Here is a 17,157-nt window from a genome sequence, read left to right on the forward strand (position 1 = left end):
ACGCCTGTGTCTGACAGCACTTCGCCAACACAGCAACATGGGAATAAAACAGTTAAAATCAGACAGGAAAATAATAAAAAAAGAAAATGTGCTTAATTTATATTTGGACATTTGTATTACCTAAAACATCATCAGCAACAAAGGGGTGGTGCAGGAGGTCTGGCCATGATAACCGCTTCTGAGGGTCTTTGGTCAACAAACCTTTCAGGAAAGTCTGTAAAGGAATGATAAGGTAAGCACTGTGTTTAAGATAACTTATTCACATTGTCATTAAAGGAAAGAAAGACTCAAATAAATGTTTGACAAAGATTAATGACTGTTTCTCCAATGTCCAGGGGCTACATGCTAACCCCAAATAATGTTGTTGTTTCTCTGTTAACTTAAGATCCAGACATCTCATGGTCCTTCATGCCGTTCAAATATATAGTTAAAACAACCAAGACAATTCTGGCTTTAAACTGGATAAAAGCTAATTATCGACAGCCTCTGGGAGACAACTAAAAAGCTGTGGCATGTTTAAAGGGGATGCGACAGGCGACCAAAAGGAACGGACCACTACCTCCATAGAAAATTACAGATTTCTCAGATTTTTGTTTTGGAAATCGAAACATTTTAAATAATGCACGCAGAGGAATCAAAAAAGTATATAAGATAGCAGGGTTTCCCACACATAGACTATACTTGGGCGGGCCGCTCAGGTATACTAACGGCCACCCAAGTATATTTTGCGACCCATTTAGTTTTTTTTTTAATATTATTAGTTTTTTATTCGTCCGTGACCGCGACGCCATCTGCGATCGATTAACTTGTGGACAATGATCCCTCGCTCCCTTGCTCTGATCTCGCCTCCTTCTGGCCTTTTAAGTGGCCTGCCTCACACAGGGTGACTGGCTGTCCACATGATGTGGCCTGCTGACATGGCCACTGTCATACAGATCATAAATCAAAGCCCTTGATTGGTCTCTGTGTGTCATTCAAGCTCGGGATAACCTCAGCTCAGGTGAGGTAAAGGACTCTCTGAGTGTTTAGATAGTTAACTTAGTCTAAGTTCTCAGTGGGTCTCAAACGGTATGGTCACCATGTATGTAAACACATATTTCCCCCCCCCCGCTGCCACCACTCAATGTTACATGTCATACCTTTAAGCCAAAAAAGATTAAAAAGGGATATATTTAAGACTTAAGAGTTGTTCTAAATCTAAAATTGCTTTCATGGTCCTGTCCTTAAGCACAGGCTCCCTGGCTAAGATGTAATGAAGGTTTTCACTTTTCACTATTGAATCAGCTTGCATCTAAAATCAACACTTTCTAAAGTGCGGATGTTGGCGTTGCTCCCACTTCGCCTGTTTTTAAATCTCGTTTAAAGACCTACTTGTTCTCCCGTGCTTTTGCAGACCACATATAACACGTATCAGTCTGTGATTTCTAAATTGGGGTTTTCTATTTTGTTGTGTTTTAAAATGTTTTTACATCGTGTATGAGACTTTTTCAGTCTGTGGCTACAAGTATGGTTTTATTGTCTCGTGCTTTTACATTTGTTTTGTCTAAATGTATTTATGCAGCTTTTTATATATTTATTGATGTACAGCACTTTGGTCAACTCTGTTGTTTTTAAATGTGATATAAATAAAGTTGGATTGGATTGATACAAACATGTCACACCACAACAGGCTGTAGCTGTACTGTACCGTGCAGGTGTCGCTCATAGTGTCGGGCCATTTGACGGGGTCTCGCACTATGAGCTGCACCAGGTGGAAGATGGAGTTAGTGAAGAACGGAGGCGCCCCCGTGTGGAGTTCATACAGGATGCAGCCCAGAGACCACAGGTCGGCAGTGTGGTCGTACGGCTTCTCCTCCACCAGCTCAGGAGACATGTACAGCGGAGTTCCCTTGATAGAAGTCAGCACCAAGGTGGAGACGCTCATGGACCTCGCAAACCTACAGCATCACATGGAGTTTATGCTTGTTCAAATTGAACCACAACGTTTTTTCTTTCAAATAATCCTCAGCATCCACCTACCCGAAGTCGCAGAGTTTCACCACTCCGGTTTTCCCTAACAGAATATTTTGAGGTTTCATGTCACGATGAAGAATGCGATGGGAGTGTAAATAATACAGAGCAGAGACCAGCTGGCAGGCGATCTCACGGACCTTGGGAGAAGGGAACAATGAGCTCATGTTGATCATGAGAAAGCACAATAAGTCTGATGTATGGCTTAACTCTTTCCGCAAAATAATGCATACCTGGCTCTCTGGTAATTTCCCATCATCCTCAAGAATCTGGAACAACTGACCCTCTGCATACTCAGTTACAACCACAACCTGTCACAAACATGTAAGGCAATACTGAAGCTTAAGCTGGCAGGATAATGGGAAAGTGTGCTACTATACGCAAAGGTCCCGCAGCAAAGAGGATGACTATGGTTCATAAATGTGGCTTCTCACTAATACATCTCATATTTCATGCAGTTCTTTGTAGTATGAGATTACAAGGTTATAAAAGCTCTGCGATGATGGAGGAGGTTGCAGATGTTTACATTTGTAATAACTCTTTCAAATGTAACCAATGCAGTAACAACTCAAAATCCATTAGCAGCTATTAAATGCAGGAAGATAGCTTATTAACTGTTATATAGGCCTGGTTTCAATATTGAGCTAATTTACCTAATATGTTAAGTCAAGAAATGTATTTTTTTCCAATTTCCAAATTAAGATTTTAAAAGAAAGATCAGTTATGGGCTTTTTAATGACTGTTTTTACATTTCAAAAAAATATATGAATGCAATAATTACCCCTGGATTACTGTTATGGGAATGACCTCAGATAAAAAGATACATAGTTTGTTAGGTCCAATAATATGTTGGGAACTTTGGGCAATGTGAAACAAAAGCTTATGTTGAACTTACCTCAGTTTGAGTCTCAAAGCTGTCAAAGAGTTGAACAATATTTGGATGTTCAAGACCTCTCATGATGTCAATCTCTCTTTTCAGACTCTGTAGCTCCTTCTCAGAGCGACCCACCTTAGGCATGAACTTCAGAGCCACCACCTGATGGACACAAACAGACAGTTAAAGGCACAGATCAAAAAACAAGCTGAGGTGGGAAGTAACATTTACTAAAAATACTATATTTAACTACAATGTTGAGGTACTTGTACTTCATTTCAGTATTTCCATTGAATGCTACTTTACACTTCTAAACCACTACATTTAAAAGGTTAATAATGTAATTTTACTCCACTAAATGTATTTAACAGCAAAATGCATCTCTAGAAATGTAACTGGTGGACTAACTCCAAAAGTCACAAAAGAGTCTAATTATTTACACATTTGACATAAAGCCAATCAGAACTTTGTTTGTCTACAACAACAAAAATGCTACTTGATGCAACAATATTATCTGAAAATCACACATATAATTGTATATTTCTGCACAATGTTGACTTTAAGCACATATTGCTGCTATCACTTTTGTACTTACTTACTTACTTACTTACTTTTAACATTTTGAATGCAGGACTTTCAGTTGTAATTAAGTATTTAGGAAAATGACAATAATGTATTGGTACTTTTACTCAAGTAGAGCATCTTAATACTTCTTCCCCCTGCAGACCAGTTACACAGCTATCAAACTGTTTCAACAGAGGTGACTTACCTGGCCTGTATATTTTTTCCTCCCCTTGTAAACACGACCAAAGGAGCCCTCTCCAGCTAGCTCCAAAACGTGATACGAGTTCATCTCGACGGTGAACGGCAGGAGGCTAACCACAGACACGGTTCGTCGGTAAGTTATGTGTTAGGGCTGAACACGAGGTTTTCCATTCCTTACAAACAAACCAAACGTTAGTCCAACACATTTAACTTTATAAGTCACAACTTTAGCTAGCAGCCAGTTGTGAATGCTACCGTTAACTTCGAGCTTTACTTTTGTGTAGGCTACCTCCTCCACTTTTTGGATGTAGCGACAACACAAACCGCTGGAGACCAAGTCTAACTGCCGTTTCACAAAAGTAACAAAAAACCTACATAAGTTTGACTTTCCACACATATATATGCACGGTATGTGTACGCGTGGTGTTTAGGACACGTATTTTACCAACAACTTGCTCTATTAAAAAGTATTTAAAATTGTAATACCTAAGTAAAAACTGGCTCTACTTTGGACAACCCACAAGCAAGGGTCCTTCGCCTAGCAACCGCATTTGCGTTCCTGGCAACGGCAACTGGACAACAAAAACAATACTGCTTTTCTCTTTATTTTATGAATTGTTTACTAGTTACTTTGGAATAGAAATCTCACTCACTGGACACCTTGGCAATATTTACTGTGTTACACAATATAAGTTTACACAACATATATCCAACAGTCCTACATTTAGAAAGAATTAAAGATTATTGTGCAAAACTAGGCTATGTAATATCACATTGAGTGTAAAAAGTCATACAATTCAAACATAATTATATATTAGCCTACATTTATTGGTATAGGAATATAAGATTACCAAGTTTAAATGCGGATGTTTTCCTTGAAATAACTTCATATTGATAAGTGTATTTATCCCAAGTACAAAAGTAAATAGTTGGGTATACATTTGCACTATCAGTAGCCTACTTAAGATTTGTACCAAAATACAGATATTGGAGCAATAATCATTCATTTGTATGTAGCCTATGGAAGAAGCCCAGTTACTCTGTAATCCACCAGATGTCGCACTCTGCACAGAAACAGATCTGACTGCATGATATGAAAGCTGATAATAAATTATATCAGTCTCATATTCATCTAACACTTCAGATGCATTGTTATAGTCACTTTATGTTAATATCTATGTTATATTTCTGCAGCCCATTAATCAGTTAACATGCAATCAAATTATTTATAGCATCATTCTTTTTATTGTTAGGCTATATTCAAAGTCTACTGCTCTTATTAACGAAACTCCTTTTAATAATTGCATCTCTTCAATTTGGTCAAAAGGGCTCATTTAATTAGGATTTGATGGACTCCTGCAGGTCAAGTGGAGTCAGTTACGCATGTGCCCCTGGAAGTGGGAGATGTGATAATTCATCAGTGTGTTGGGACACGATGATAGGCCTGCTGTTTTCTGAGTCTCAAGTAGCCGCAGAAAAAGTCTCGAGCTGAGACGCGCGTCCAATGAGCGCCTCCAAAGACTGCCCCCCTCCAAAAGAGAGATTCAGTTTCCATATTTTTTTACACATGACGAGAATGCATAAAGTCCAGAGAAGGCAGCAGTCGACTCAGCAAACACAGGTGGAGAATGGGAATGGGTCATGACCAGGAGGAGTTTGCAGTGAGTGGACTTGTACGACCTGCATTGTTTTAGAGTCCTGCGCTCTGGATTATGCTCTTCATCCTGTTCTGTGGCTGACACCGCTTCCACTGAGCTTGCACATTTCATATCGTTTTGCTTTCTCTGATGGTCATTGCATTCTTTATTGAATGCAAACATCGTCATGTTTATCAGGACAACTTTTCTCCTCTACCTTGCGCTCTCGTTCTCAAAACTTGTTCGGTGCATGGAAAGTGAACTTTGCTTCCCTATTAGATTGGATAGCCAAAACCATGACAGGAAGGATTTTGACAATGACGTGGATATCCTGAATGGAAAACATGTGTTAAAAATACGAGCTTTCCGGCAGGAATTAGTGATCGATTTGCACCAGGACTCTAACTTTATTGCCCCTTCCATTTCTAACCAAGACGCGTTCTGGCTCTCCAACAGCGATGTCACCACTGACCTGAGCCGGTGTTTTTACTCCGGATACGTGAATGACGACCCGCATTCTTACGCTGCTGTAAGCCTTTGTAAGGGTTTACAAGGTGCATTTGGCTTCCATGGCTGGGAATATTTTATCAGCCCGGTGCAAAATGACACCACAAGCGCAGAAGGCGCGCACATCATCCGGCGCAGAGCCAGCAACAACCTGAAGCTCAACTCGACCTCCAGGTGCGCAGTAGACAGTGACATAAGTCTCCAAGTGGCACAATCGCTGGAGAAATACAAGCGACTAAAAGATGACAGCAATTCGACCGAAACGTTGCTGAAGAGGATGGGGAGAGCCAAACGTTTCGCCTCCATCCCCAGGTACGTGGAGACGCTCGTGGTAGCCGACGAGTCCATGGCTCAGTTCCACGGAGATGACCTAAAACACTACATCCTGACACTTATGGCAGTGGCAGCGAGGCTCTACAGGCACCCCAGTATTCTCAACTCCATCAGCATCTTAGTAGTGAAGATCGTGATTATATCCGAGGAGGACAAAGGACCCAAGGTGTCCGGGAACGCAGCCATGACGCTGCGAAACTTTTGCACTTGGCAAAAAAAGATGAACAAAAACAACGACAAGCATTCAGACTACTGGGACACAGCCGTCCTTTTCACTAGACAGGTAAAGTGATTAATCCTGCTGGGTTTAAGGTAACACACGAAATGATGTGGTATTTTAGTAAGCGTAATTACGCACAGACATTCTTTATTTTGAGGATTTTTATCTTTAAATCTTCGAAAAATAATGAGGCCATGATATTGACTTAAACATCATTTTTTTGTAAGACATGTTTAAGTTTCGTTAGAGAAACTGTACTTTACATGACATGCTCCCCCCAAAAAACTGCTGCTGTGTCAGGTAATTGGTTTGCGCTCAAAACACTCTCTCCACCTCTGGTGAACTCAGAGAACAGAATATCCAGTCCACCAATAACATCACAGCTTTGACACTGAGGCTTGGTCACTGAGGAAATTACTAGGGCTGAACAGAGAAATAGCCCTGATTGCACTTCATGGATCCTTAGAGGCCAGTTTTATAGACTTGGAACCCACCTCCAATTTCTCTCTGCACTCCCAAATATTTGGCAGATGACGCAGGGTCATAGTTGAAGTCAGGTCAAAATCATTGGTCAGTGTGCAACACGATGTTCTCATGAACTGTCTGCTTTTGGACATGGGCCACTTTGCTTTCACTTAGATGCTGAACACTGGGAATAAAGTTGACAGATCAGCAGATGAATTACTGAAAATTATTGTGTTTGGATATAGTTCAGTTTGCAGTCAAAGGTGATGAAGTTAGAGTCTCAAAGGACCAGAATGAAGGAGTGAAAAGTAACAAATAAGGTGCTGAATTACCTTTGGCCCATGTCACTAACATCACCGGACACATGATCGTATCAGACCTCAAACAAATGTTTTCACTGTAACTTTGCCAAGCTTTACTTCCACCAGAGATGCGTTAGTGGGAAGTCTCTCATTTCTTTCAGCCTTTCCCATTCTTCCTCCAGCTGTGGGTTTTCCAGCCCTACCCACCTCCTTCCCTGTTCCTCATTAAACAGTCCCCTGAAGGGAGAGATGGAGGGAGCGGGGGAGTGATGTAGGAGGGGGGAGGTCCCTCTGTGTCACATATACAGGGACCTGACTGCATACCTGCTCTCCCAAAGTCTTACACAAACTGCAGTTAGCCTGCACAGTTGCATGTTTTTAACACATTCTTCACACCCTTCCTCTCTCTCCTATTCTTCCTGCTTTACACCCCTTTGTATGCACAGTATGCTCTTTCCATTTAGGCCATGACACCTCAAAGATGGGCTGTATTTTCCATAAAGCTACAAAATCCAGGGTGTTACCAGATTTTGGTAAGCTCCACGTGCAGAGTTGATGTTATAAGCCCTGTTGCCAGTTGAGAGATGACCGCATTCAACTACAGTGAGTCACATGGCTATGATGTGCAGTATAAAGCAGAAAGACATACGTCAAGGGATTTAGTCATTGTTTGGGTTAAAATTATATTGAAACTGAATAAGTGACCTATGCTGTAAAAAGTTCTGTATTTCTCAACTCGCTGCTTGTGCCAGGAGGAGTCAATCCAAAAGAAATGTGGCCCATACCCCTCGTGCCATTCAAATTAAAAGGCTATATTTGGGTAACACTGTAACAGTATAAGTGCACAGAGCAGCATTTATAGTGCACACCAAACAATAGATCAACATAATCCATCAAACACCATTTTTGATTAGGTCAGAGGATTTCAAATTGGGAGGCTCAAAACAGCTTGTGGAGGCTAAATAGTTTTTCATAAGAAGATCACACAGGTTTGGTTTAAGAGATAGTTTAGAGATTAGTTGTATTTTGGAAACTTGTACTGTATTTCTTACTTTCCCAACACATACATGGGACAGTACTTATTTATGTGTTTGACCTAGTCTCGGTACAACAGTGTAAATCTGTAGCATATTTGCCTGCACTGATATTTCACTTTTTTTGCAACAAACAATGGCGTATATATATCTATAGTATTCAATCCGAATGTATTCAACAGCCGGAATCTGAATACCTCAAATACTTCAATTTAAAAGTGAGGCCAAATGGATATCATTATGAAATTACATGTAAAACTGCCTGGTCTTATTTGATAACATCTGATTTTCTTTACTAAACGTTGTTTCATTCAGGCCTGCAGCACACACACACGGACACATTTACCCTTGTAGGTACTTATTAATAATAGTTTACACTTAAGCTGCTGATAGGGCGTCGGTATGTTTAATCAGTGGTGTTGTTTTTGAGTTGACCATTTAATTCAAGGTGCATTTACCGCTTGTCTGCCTTTTACCAGCCCTCAGTGTAATTTGCAGGTTTTATGAAGACCAACTCGGTGTTGTCCAGAGGCAACTGCAATGTCTTTAAACTCTTTTGCAATTTTACTCAGTTCATTACGGAAAGTTTATTGTATGCGAACATACACAGTATCCACCGAAAGACCAAAAAACGAACTGTAAATCTGACGTATTTATGTCTCCCCTGGGAGAGAGGGGGGTGGTTGCACTTTAGCTCACAGCGTGTTTGCCTTTATTTGCAAGATACATAATAGTTTGAGAAAGCAAAGAGGGCACCCAAGTGTGGCCGGATGTCGTAAACCATGTGTGTGATACTGCTGAGTATCAAAGCTTTTTTTCCACTCCTAGACTTTTGTTTTAAAAGTCATAACTAAACTAAAACTCATGCGACATGGCAATTACGAGTGATGCACACAAATGGTATTTAAATGCATTAAAATAACTCCTCAAAATAAAAGAAAGAAATGTATTTGCTGAGGATTGCATATTGTTTTTAGTTTGTTTTCGTAAACACACAAAAAACACAAAGATAGTTGGAATGAGGTCAAGCAGAGAACAAACCCTTTGACACTGCTGTTCCTTCTCCTCTGCTCGTCTTGCAGTTTTTATTTTTTGCTCATAAATGGCCCAAGCGTTCTCATTTCGTCTGCACACATGAGCACATCTGTTCTGGATTTGCGCTGGCCAACAATTGCGGTTTTGTGGTTTATTCTAGGAATGATTTGTCATAGCGCTCGAGGTCTTCACTTGGCAATGTGTTCAATGTGTACATCCAGTGCAGGGCAGGAGAGCAGGAGCTGAGCGGCATTAACCCAAGGCTGTTATTTTTTTATCTCTAATAGCCGACCACTGTTGGTTTTCTGTGTTTCCGGGGTATGTAGCTGTTTAGGAGCCGGGCAGATGGGCGGTTCTCTGTGGTGGTTTGTGCAGAGGTTGTCCTGTGATTAGGAGGTTCAGCTCTAAATGGATACTCGCTTAGACTGTGTTTTTTTTTTTTTAAATCCTTGTGGCGGAGAAATAGGTCATCTGGAAACTCTGCCCTGGCTTGGAAATGTTATGATTGGGGACAGCTACTTTAGCTCATAGAAGAAGGTGTGCTCTAAACACTGCTGACCACTAACAAGAGTGGGCGGTGGAAAGCCTGGCTTAACACTGTTGCATCTTTCCGTAGAAAACAAACTTTACTGTAATGACAAAACAACCCAAAAAGGATAATTCCAGCTACAACTCTACAACTGCTGTGTGTAGTTTTGGCGCTTGTTTTTATTTGTAGATACAGTAACGTTGTACTCACCAAGTTAATTGCTGAGGGCCAGAGACAAGGTGACATCACCAAAAAGTCAGACAGAGAAAGAAGCAGGAAGAGTCAAAAGATCAGACAAACAAACTCAGTGGTATATTAATACATACAAATGATGGCCAAGGCTACAAGACTCAAACTTCTGGCTTGTTTTCTAGCTCTGACGACCTAAAATGTACTAATACTAAATGTATTTCATTTAATCCAGGACCTGTGTGGCGCCTCCACCTGTGACACTCTTGGTATGGCGGATGTCGGCACCATGTGCGACCCAAAGAGGAGCTGCTCTGTGATCGAAGACGACGGCCTACCTTCAGCCTTCACCACGGCTCATGAGCTCGGTACGCCAACGCCACTCATCATTTCATACACAAACAGAAACATTTCCTTTTGTGTTTGAGATAAGAGTACCTTTGTTTTTTCCCACCTGACCTCACGTTCCCTCTCTGCAGGACATGTGTTCAACATGCCACACGACAATGTGAAGGCCTGTGAGGACGTGTTTGGGAAACTACAAGACAACCACATGATGTCCCCCACTCTCATTCAGATCAACCGCACCAGCCCCTGGTCCCCCTGCAGTGCTGCCATCATCACTGAATTCCTGGACAGCGGACACGGTGAGTTACCACGACCCCTGACCTCTGTGTTTTACTGCTGGCAGCCTCATAGTGTGCTTTAAAGGGGTGTGAAGGCAGGAAAGCACAAACTACTGAGGGTAACGTTACACATTTAACACATCAAAGTCTGTTTACACATTTTAAGGAGTACCATAGCATATGTGAAAGAAAGTTGTTTAAAGCCTTTTGTTGGTCCAGATGAAGCTGTGTGAAGTCTGTCTAACTGACTCAAGGGATGTCACTTAAAGGTGGGGAAGGTCATTTTGGAGAAACCAGCTCGAGTGCGCTAGAATTTGAAAATACACAGCCGGAAGAAATCTGCCACTTCCTTACAGAGCCCCTCCTCCAACACACACGAACGCGCACATGACCAATGAGGGCATGAGATAAGTTTGTGCACAGATGGAAGGCTGACAGGCAGGTAGGCCATCCAGTTATTTTAGCCGGGCCGGCTAAAATGATTGGTCGTGCTTTTTACAGTACTACGGCTTCCACAGATGACATTTTTTAATGGATTTTTTGTCAAAGCATTTAAGATATTCATTGCTATCGAGATGTTAAGAGCATTCCATGGAATATCACAAAAAGTGTATCTCGAGCCGGTTTCTCAAACTTACCTACCCCACCTTTAAGTCAGCTTTTTTTTGGTTGAAGACTTCGAGTTGGAAAATGAACACAATCTTGTGTTGTTGAGTGCAAAGCGATTTTATCACATTTCTGTATCCAGCTACTCATATCTGTTTCAGGCTCGCACCTCAAGGCTACATTAGCCACTATTAGCACAACACACTCGCAGACAAGTTGCATTGTGGGTAATGTGTGCGCCAGGTTTTTAAAAAGGAGTCCGTAGTCCTGCTGCAACAACTTTAAACGAACATCTAGTTAGGTGTTGATTACATTAGAATACAACATACTCATTGAATTATTCATATAATCAGAGCCTTTTCTCTGCATCGTATCTTATCTTCCATGGTTCTGTTTGCCAGTGGATCAGGATATTCCCTCCATGCAATTGCTTAAGAGGGGCAGACTTTTCTTTTGACATTTGCTGGTTTTTACTCAATGTTTGTGGTTTAACAGCCTCTTGATTTGTAATATAACTACAGTCATCAGTCTAACTTAAAATGAGACACGTGCCTAACCTTGTGTAGCACCACGCTCATAGAAAAGCATGGCAAAAGCCAAATAGAAATGCATTCAATTGGAGGCAGGTTGTTTGCCAAGCAGTCTAGACCACAGGACTTGGCCTTGGAGCAATGCTAAACGTTTATTTTAAAGACTGCCCCCACATCTGTCCAAATTTAGAGGGCTTTACTGGGGAGAGTTGCCACAGTGGTCTGGAGTAAGAGGTGTATCTGCCCAGTGTTTCCCATGCAGGTTTACTCCAAATAGACAAACGTTTTGCTCCTTTGTGTCTTTTCAAGAGATTGTCCGAGGACAAAAGATCCCAACTGGTTTAGAGTGAACACAGACGAACATTTTTGACTTGACAAGGAGTGATTTCTATCTAGCAATGTTGTAACTTGGCTTCTCCCGGCTGCCTGTCATAAATCTAGACTTAAAAAGAGGGGAAAAAAACAAGTTGGCACATGTTCAAGGCAGTTTTCATGCTGTGCTACGCCCCACATTATTTGTAACCTGTTCATTTCTCCACACACAGACATTGCCAGCTATTGTTTTCGATAATTGCTCTCTGGTGAGAGAGTAGGAAGGAAGCGCTGAAGTTTTGCCTCTTCAGTGTGGAGTGACTTGTTTATGTACCATTGCTTATAATCAGTTAATCAGTGCGTTTATTCTGCCAAATGGGCAACCAGTTAAAGCTCATTCACTCACTGCCTTATTACCTGTTGTGAATTCACCGCAACATGAATGGTGTGATCCACAGTTCAAAGCAAGCAACCCATTTTTCCCCCAGTGCAGAAGACTTGTTTTGGAAGTGTATATTCCCCATAAGGATGAGAAGCTGTGTGATAGAAACTCCTCCTGGAAAGCTTCACGTTCCCTGACGTTTCCAGGCACCAGCTCGTCAAAGTCTTCCTATTTATAGCCTGTTCCTGGAACGGTTTCTTTGTGCCATTTATAGTAAATGGAGGCCATGCCTTTGACCTTTGAACTGCTTGCTTGCCACATGTCATTTTGGTTTAAAACTCAGAACTACAAGTCTGAGATTTTAGCAGACCGTTTAACCCTGGATTGGATCAAACATGGGAAGATGAGCTTGTGGGTTTTTAGTTTGAGCCTGGGATGGGCATGCATGTGTGTGTTATGTGTCTGTGTGCGGTATGTGGCAAGCGCTACATCAAGCTGTACTTCCACTTCAAAGAGCCAAAATCACAAGGGCAATGGTTGCTTACCGCCTCCAACCCACAATCCCACCCACCCACAACACACACAAAGTGGAAATACTGATACATAATTGTAGGTTAGATTTTTTTTACGGTTTTGCGGTCATATATGGGTGAAATGTTAGCACTTAATTTAATCAAAGTTCGGTAAAGCAAAGCAGTAAAACCATAGATGACGGTCGGTACTACTTTGTGTCGCTCACTGAGTTTCCATCTTCTAGGTGAATGTTTGCTCGACCAGCCTCAGAAACCGTTGGTCTTCCCCGTCATACTGCCGGGAACATCCTACGTCCTGGATCGTCAGTGTGAGCTTGCGTTCGGAGAAAACTCCAAGCCGTGTCCCTTTATGCAACCGCCATGTGGCCGTCTGTGGTGCACCGGAAAATCCAATGGCCATTTGGTGTGTATGACCCGGCACTTCCCCTGGGCAGATGGCACCAGCTGTGGGGAAAGTAAGGTCTGCGACAGAGGGGTCTGCTCCGACAAACACGTTTATAATGTGAAGGTAAGACTCACAGGAGTTCTTGATATCAACATTCACCTTAGGTTTGCAAATCTATATGATTGGCGTTTGTTTATCTGCAATCAATGGGTCATTTCAATTATTAAGTCAATCAAATGAGTGCCATTGAAATGGGCCATTCAATTCGGGATTGTGGAAAACGGTATTTCGATCTCTCTGTCTGTACACACAAACTGAAAGATTGAGAATAAAGTGACTCAACGACACAAACGCTACGTGTGATTTGGAATAAATGCAGCCTTAACTGGGATGTGATTAAGTTCAGCTTTTTTTGTTACACGATGTGCATAAATCCAACTGTATTGTGTCTTTCCAGGTGGATGGCCGCTGGGGTAGGTGGGGCCCATTTGGTTCCTGCTCACGCACATGTGGAGGGGGCGTCCAGCTGTCTAAAAGAGAGTGCAACAGCCCAGTACCATCAAATGGGGGCAAATACTGCCAAGGGGTTCGGGTCAAATACCGCTCCTGCAACCTGAACCGCTGCCCTGATACAGGTGAGACAATCATAACAGAGAAATATGTCCAATAACATTTTTCCCACTAGTGTGTTCCCACCCCTAACGTCCTGTACCCTCCCTCCCATCACTCTGTATAGGACACACATTCCGCGAGGAGCAGTGTGCGACCATGGGCCGTACCTTCATCAGTAACCGCATCGACCCCGCTTCAGTGTGGCTGCCCAAATACTCTGGAGTGTCCACCGACGACAGGTGTAAACTCATCTGCAGGACGAACGGCAGCGGCTACTTCTATGTCCTGGCACCCAAGGTAAACGACCAAGTGTATTCTAATTTTCCTGAACAAATATCACAGAGGCCCTATCATGATGTTGGGGGTTTCCCCTTTCCTGTAGTCTGTTAAATAGGTGTGTGCGCATGTAAGTGTTCTGCTAAGGCCAAAACACCAAAGTTCCCTCTACAGACACACACTCATCCCCAACTATCTGAAACGCCATTGAACGTGATTTGATAAGGGACGGGACATCTCTAGGTGCAGGGGCGGACTGGCCATCGGGACGTTCGAGACGAATCCCGATGGTCCGGTACTGAAGTGGGCCGGTCGGACGATGTGGGCCGGACAGATAAGTCACTAGCACCCCACCCCCCCGTTGACAATTTACTAGCGGTAATTACTTGCGGTACTGAGGTGGGCCGGTGGTACCAAGGTGGGCCGGTCGAGAGTCCCTGGCTGATTTGTAGTCCCAGTCCGCCCCTGTCTAGGTGGTAGACCAATCACAACAGAGCCGGCCAGCTAACCAATCAGAGCAGACTGGGCTCTGATTTCAGACAGAGGGTGAAAAGAGGTGCTGCAGCACAGGCAGTATGAGAGAAATAAAGAGCTTTTTGAACATTAAAGCATGGAGACAAAAAATGTCCTCTTTTAAAGTTAAGAGAATTTCTTTGGTGATTTGACAAAAATGTCTGAATAAATAAAGGTTTTGATATATGAGGAAAAGATAGAGGAATGGGGATATACTGTATATCAACCAGCTGCCTCTGGTCTCAAAGAGTGAAGGCAGGAATGAAGGAGAGGAGGAGGCCAGTTTCTTTCTTTCCGATAGCAGGGTGTAGAGTGAGCTTTAGCAGCGGTGAGGCCGAGTCACTTCACACTTCACTCCATCATACCGGCTAAGGAGGAGTAGATAAGAGTGCACCGGGGACACGTAGCTCTGAATCACGGAGCAGCTGGATGTTTTAACCACAGAGTCATGACTTTAAACCAAAAATGGGTTTACAGTAATGTGTGCAGTTTTGTTTCATGAGCTGGAGTTTGGCTCATTTGTGGCCAGATGAATCTCAGGGTGGAAAAATGTCTGCGTCATTGGAGTTCACAATCGCTTTCAGAGAACTTGTTATCAGTCAGATATTCGCCGACGGAGTAGCAGTGAGGCTGATTTAGCTGACAGCCTCACTTCAGATACTGTCGTCCACAGAACATACGTCATCCCGGTACCCGGGTCATTCCTAGCATTCGGTGCCATTTAGGTCCCCACCACATTATATCATATATTTTGTATTTAAAAGGTCTAATGCTTATTTTTTAAAAGCTTGGTTTTAAATGTTTATACCCTCTACCATAAAACAACAATGTTATTTAGCCAGGATATACATTTTTTTAAATAATTACTCTGATTGTAGCACAAGTAGGCCAAATTGCTGTGTCCCCAATCATGTTTGCTCAACTTCTGTAACAGATATACAAAAAGAAATCAAAGAAATACAAACAAATTCTACATTTTTGTGAGTGTTGTTTGACCCTTTTGCTAATATTCCTCACCAAATTGAAATTGTTGTTATTAATTCATTTGTATTGAAAATAAAGTGTGTGTCCCCTGTTTGAATGTCCCCCCTGTTACTCTGATTTGAATCCCTCTGGACACGCCCCTTTACTATTCTACTATTTGTATGACTCAAGAAGAAGAAGGATACATTTTGAGTGGGAAATCATCTTCAAGAAGCAGAGTGAATGTGTTCTTCCTTCAATGTTTTTCTAATGTTTTAAAGAACTTAACTATTGCGGTAAAGCATAAAATGTCCACCCTGTTATGCTCATTTTTAGTGGAACTGATCATTTGTTTTACATTTAGAAAATATGGTGAATATATCTATCAAATATATGTTTCTGTTGTCACCAAGTGCTAGCTTGATTATCATCACACATGTAGCAATAGCCAAGTTTAGCATAAAATGTCCACCCTGTTACCGTTCACCCTGTTACTATTTTTCACAGTAACAGGGTGCACACACAGTAACTGGGGATGGTAAAAAAAAAAAAAATGTAAGCATAATATCCTGAGCTTGACCAAAATATTTTTCTTATACTTTAAAAAGCCATCATTCAGATTAAATAAAAAATAAAAAACATGGAAAATTATGTTTTTTATTTTTGAATACCCTAGCTGAAATGGCACCGAATGCTAGGAATGACCCGGATATTGGCAAAGCTGAAAAAAAAAACGAGAGAGAGATGAGTTATTGTTATTGCAACGTGACTTCACTATTATTTAACAACTCTTTTTATGGGGTTCTTTTATTTGGGGTTAAGTACATTGTCAGAATAAGTGAGAAATGAATTTAACTCCGCTAATGCACACACAAATGTGTTCCGTTTCATATACATGCAAATAAAATCCAAACACAGAAAAAAGTTTTACATATGTATTTTTGTGTGTTTGGATTTTATTTGCATGTATATGAAACGGAACACATTTGTGTGTGCATTAGCGGAGTTAAATTCATTNAGCGCCATATAGACTGCGCTGGAGACACGCAGCTCTGCATGATCACCTGATGCTCCGCCCTCTGTTTAGAGAGCTGACCGGACTGCGCAAAATGCGTACATGAAGTGTAATGAACGCAAGAAATCCTACCCTCGTGGGGGCGCGCTCATGTGATTGGCTTAGACTGGAGGAGACATCTGATTGGCTATAGATGAGAAAAATTACAAGTACGAATCGGGTGACCGTCAGGGGAGTCTCAAAAAACCCACACACGAATGCACAGCGATCTATGCACAGAAAGCGGTTTGTGTTTGCAGGTTCAGGGGATTTAAACAGAAAACAAATATGTGTGGACCAAAAATACACATGTAAAACTTTTTTCTGTGTTTGGATTTTATTTACATGTATGTGAAACGGAACACATTTGTGTTTGCATTGAAAAACACAAGTGTGGATCCGGAAATACAGATGTGAATCCTTCTGTGTGCATGTGTGTATTATGAGACTGTTCTGAGCCCATAC

The 17,157-nt window shown here is 41.7% G+C and overlaps 2 protein-coding genes across 3 annotated transcripts in view; one reads left to right on the forward strand and one right to left on the reverse strand.

Annotated features, from left to right (window-relative positions):
* Positions 1-4,034, reverse strand: part of stk36 (serine/threonine kinase 36 (fused homolog, Drosophila)) — a 9,778-nt gene extending 5,744 nt beyond the window's left edge. The window contains exons 1-7 of one of the 2 annotated variants that reach the window (XM_010776631.1): positions 3,654-4,034; positions 2,906-3,046; positions 2,244-2,321; positions 2,020-2,150; positions 1,688-1,937; positions 121-214; positions 1-10 (exon numbers count right to left, since the gene is read on the reverse strand). The exon at positions 1-10 is cut by the window's left edge and continues 169 nt beyond it. In XM_010776631.1, coding sequence (XP_010774933.1) covers positions 1-10; positions 121-214; positions 1,688-1,937; positions 2,020-2,150; positions 2,244-2,321; positions 2,906-3,046; positions 3,654-3,737 — 788 coding nt within the window. In that variant the 5' untranslated portion in view covers positions 3,738-4,034. Of the gene's footprint in view, positions 20-120; positions 215-1,687; positions 1,938-2,019; positions 2,151-2,243; positions 2,322-2,905; positions 3,047-3,653 lie in introns of both variants that reach the window. The other variant, XM_010776629.1, reaches the window with a different exon arrangement.
* A 546-nt stretch (positions 4,035-4,580) lies between these two features.
* Positions 4,581-17,157, forward strand: part of adamts15a (ADAM metallopeptidase with thrombospondin type 1 motif, 15a) — a 16,700-nt gene continuing 4,123 nt past the window's right edge. Inside the window, exons 1-6 of the mRNA XM_010776632.1 lie at positions 4,581-6,409; positions 10,136-10,268; positions 10,380-10,547; positions 13,114-13,397; positions 13,732-13,909; positions 14,011-14,183. Of these exons, the coding sequence (XP_010774934.1) occupies positions 5,474-6,409; positions 10,136-10,268; positions 10,380-10,547; positions 13,114-13,397; positions 13,732-13,909; positions 14,011-14,183 (1,872 nt within the window). The 5' untranslated portion in view covers positions 4,581-5,473. The remainder of the gene's footprint in view (positions 6,410-10,135; positions 10,269-10,379; positions 10,548-13,113; positions 13,398-13,731; positions 13,910-14,010; positions 14,184-17,157) is intronic.

Source organism: Notothenia coriiceps, unplaced genomic scaffold (assembly GCF_000735185.1).
Source record: "Notothenia coriiceps isolate Sejong01 unplaced genomic scaffold, NC01 NC01_scaffold00017075, whole genome shotgun sequence".
Taxonomy (NCBI): Eukaryota; Metazoa; Chordata; class Actinopteri; order Perciformes; family Nototheniidae; genus Notothenia; species Notothenia coriiceps.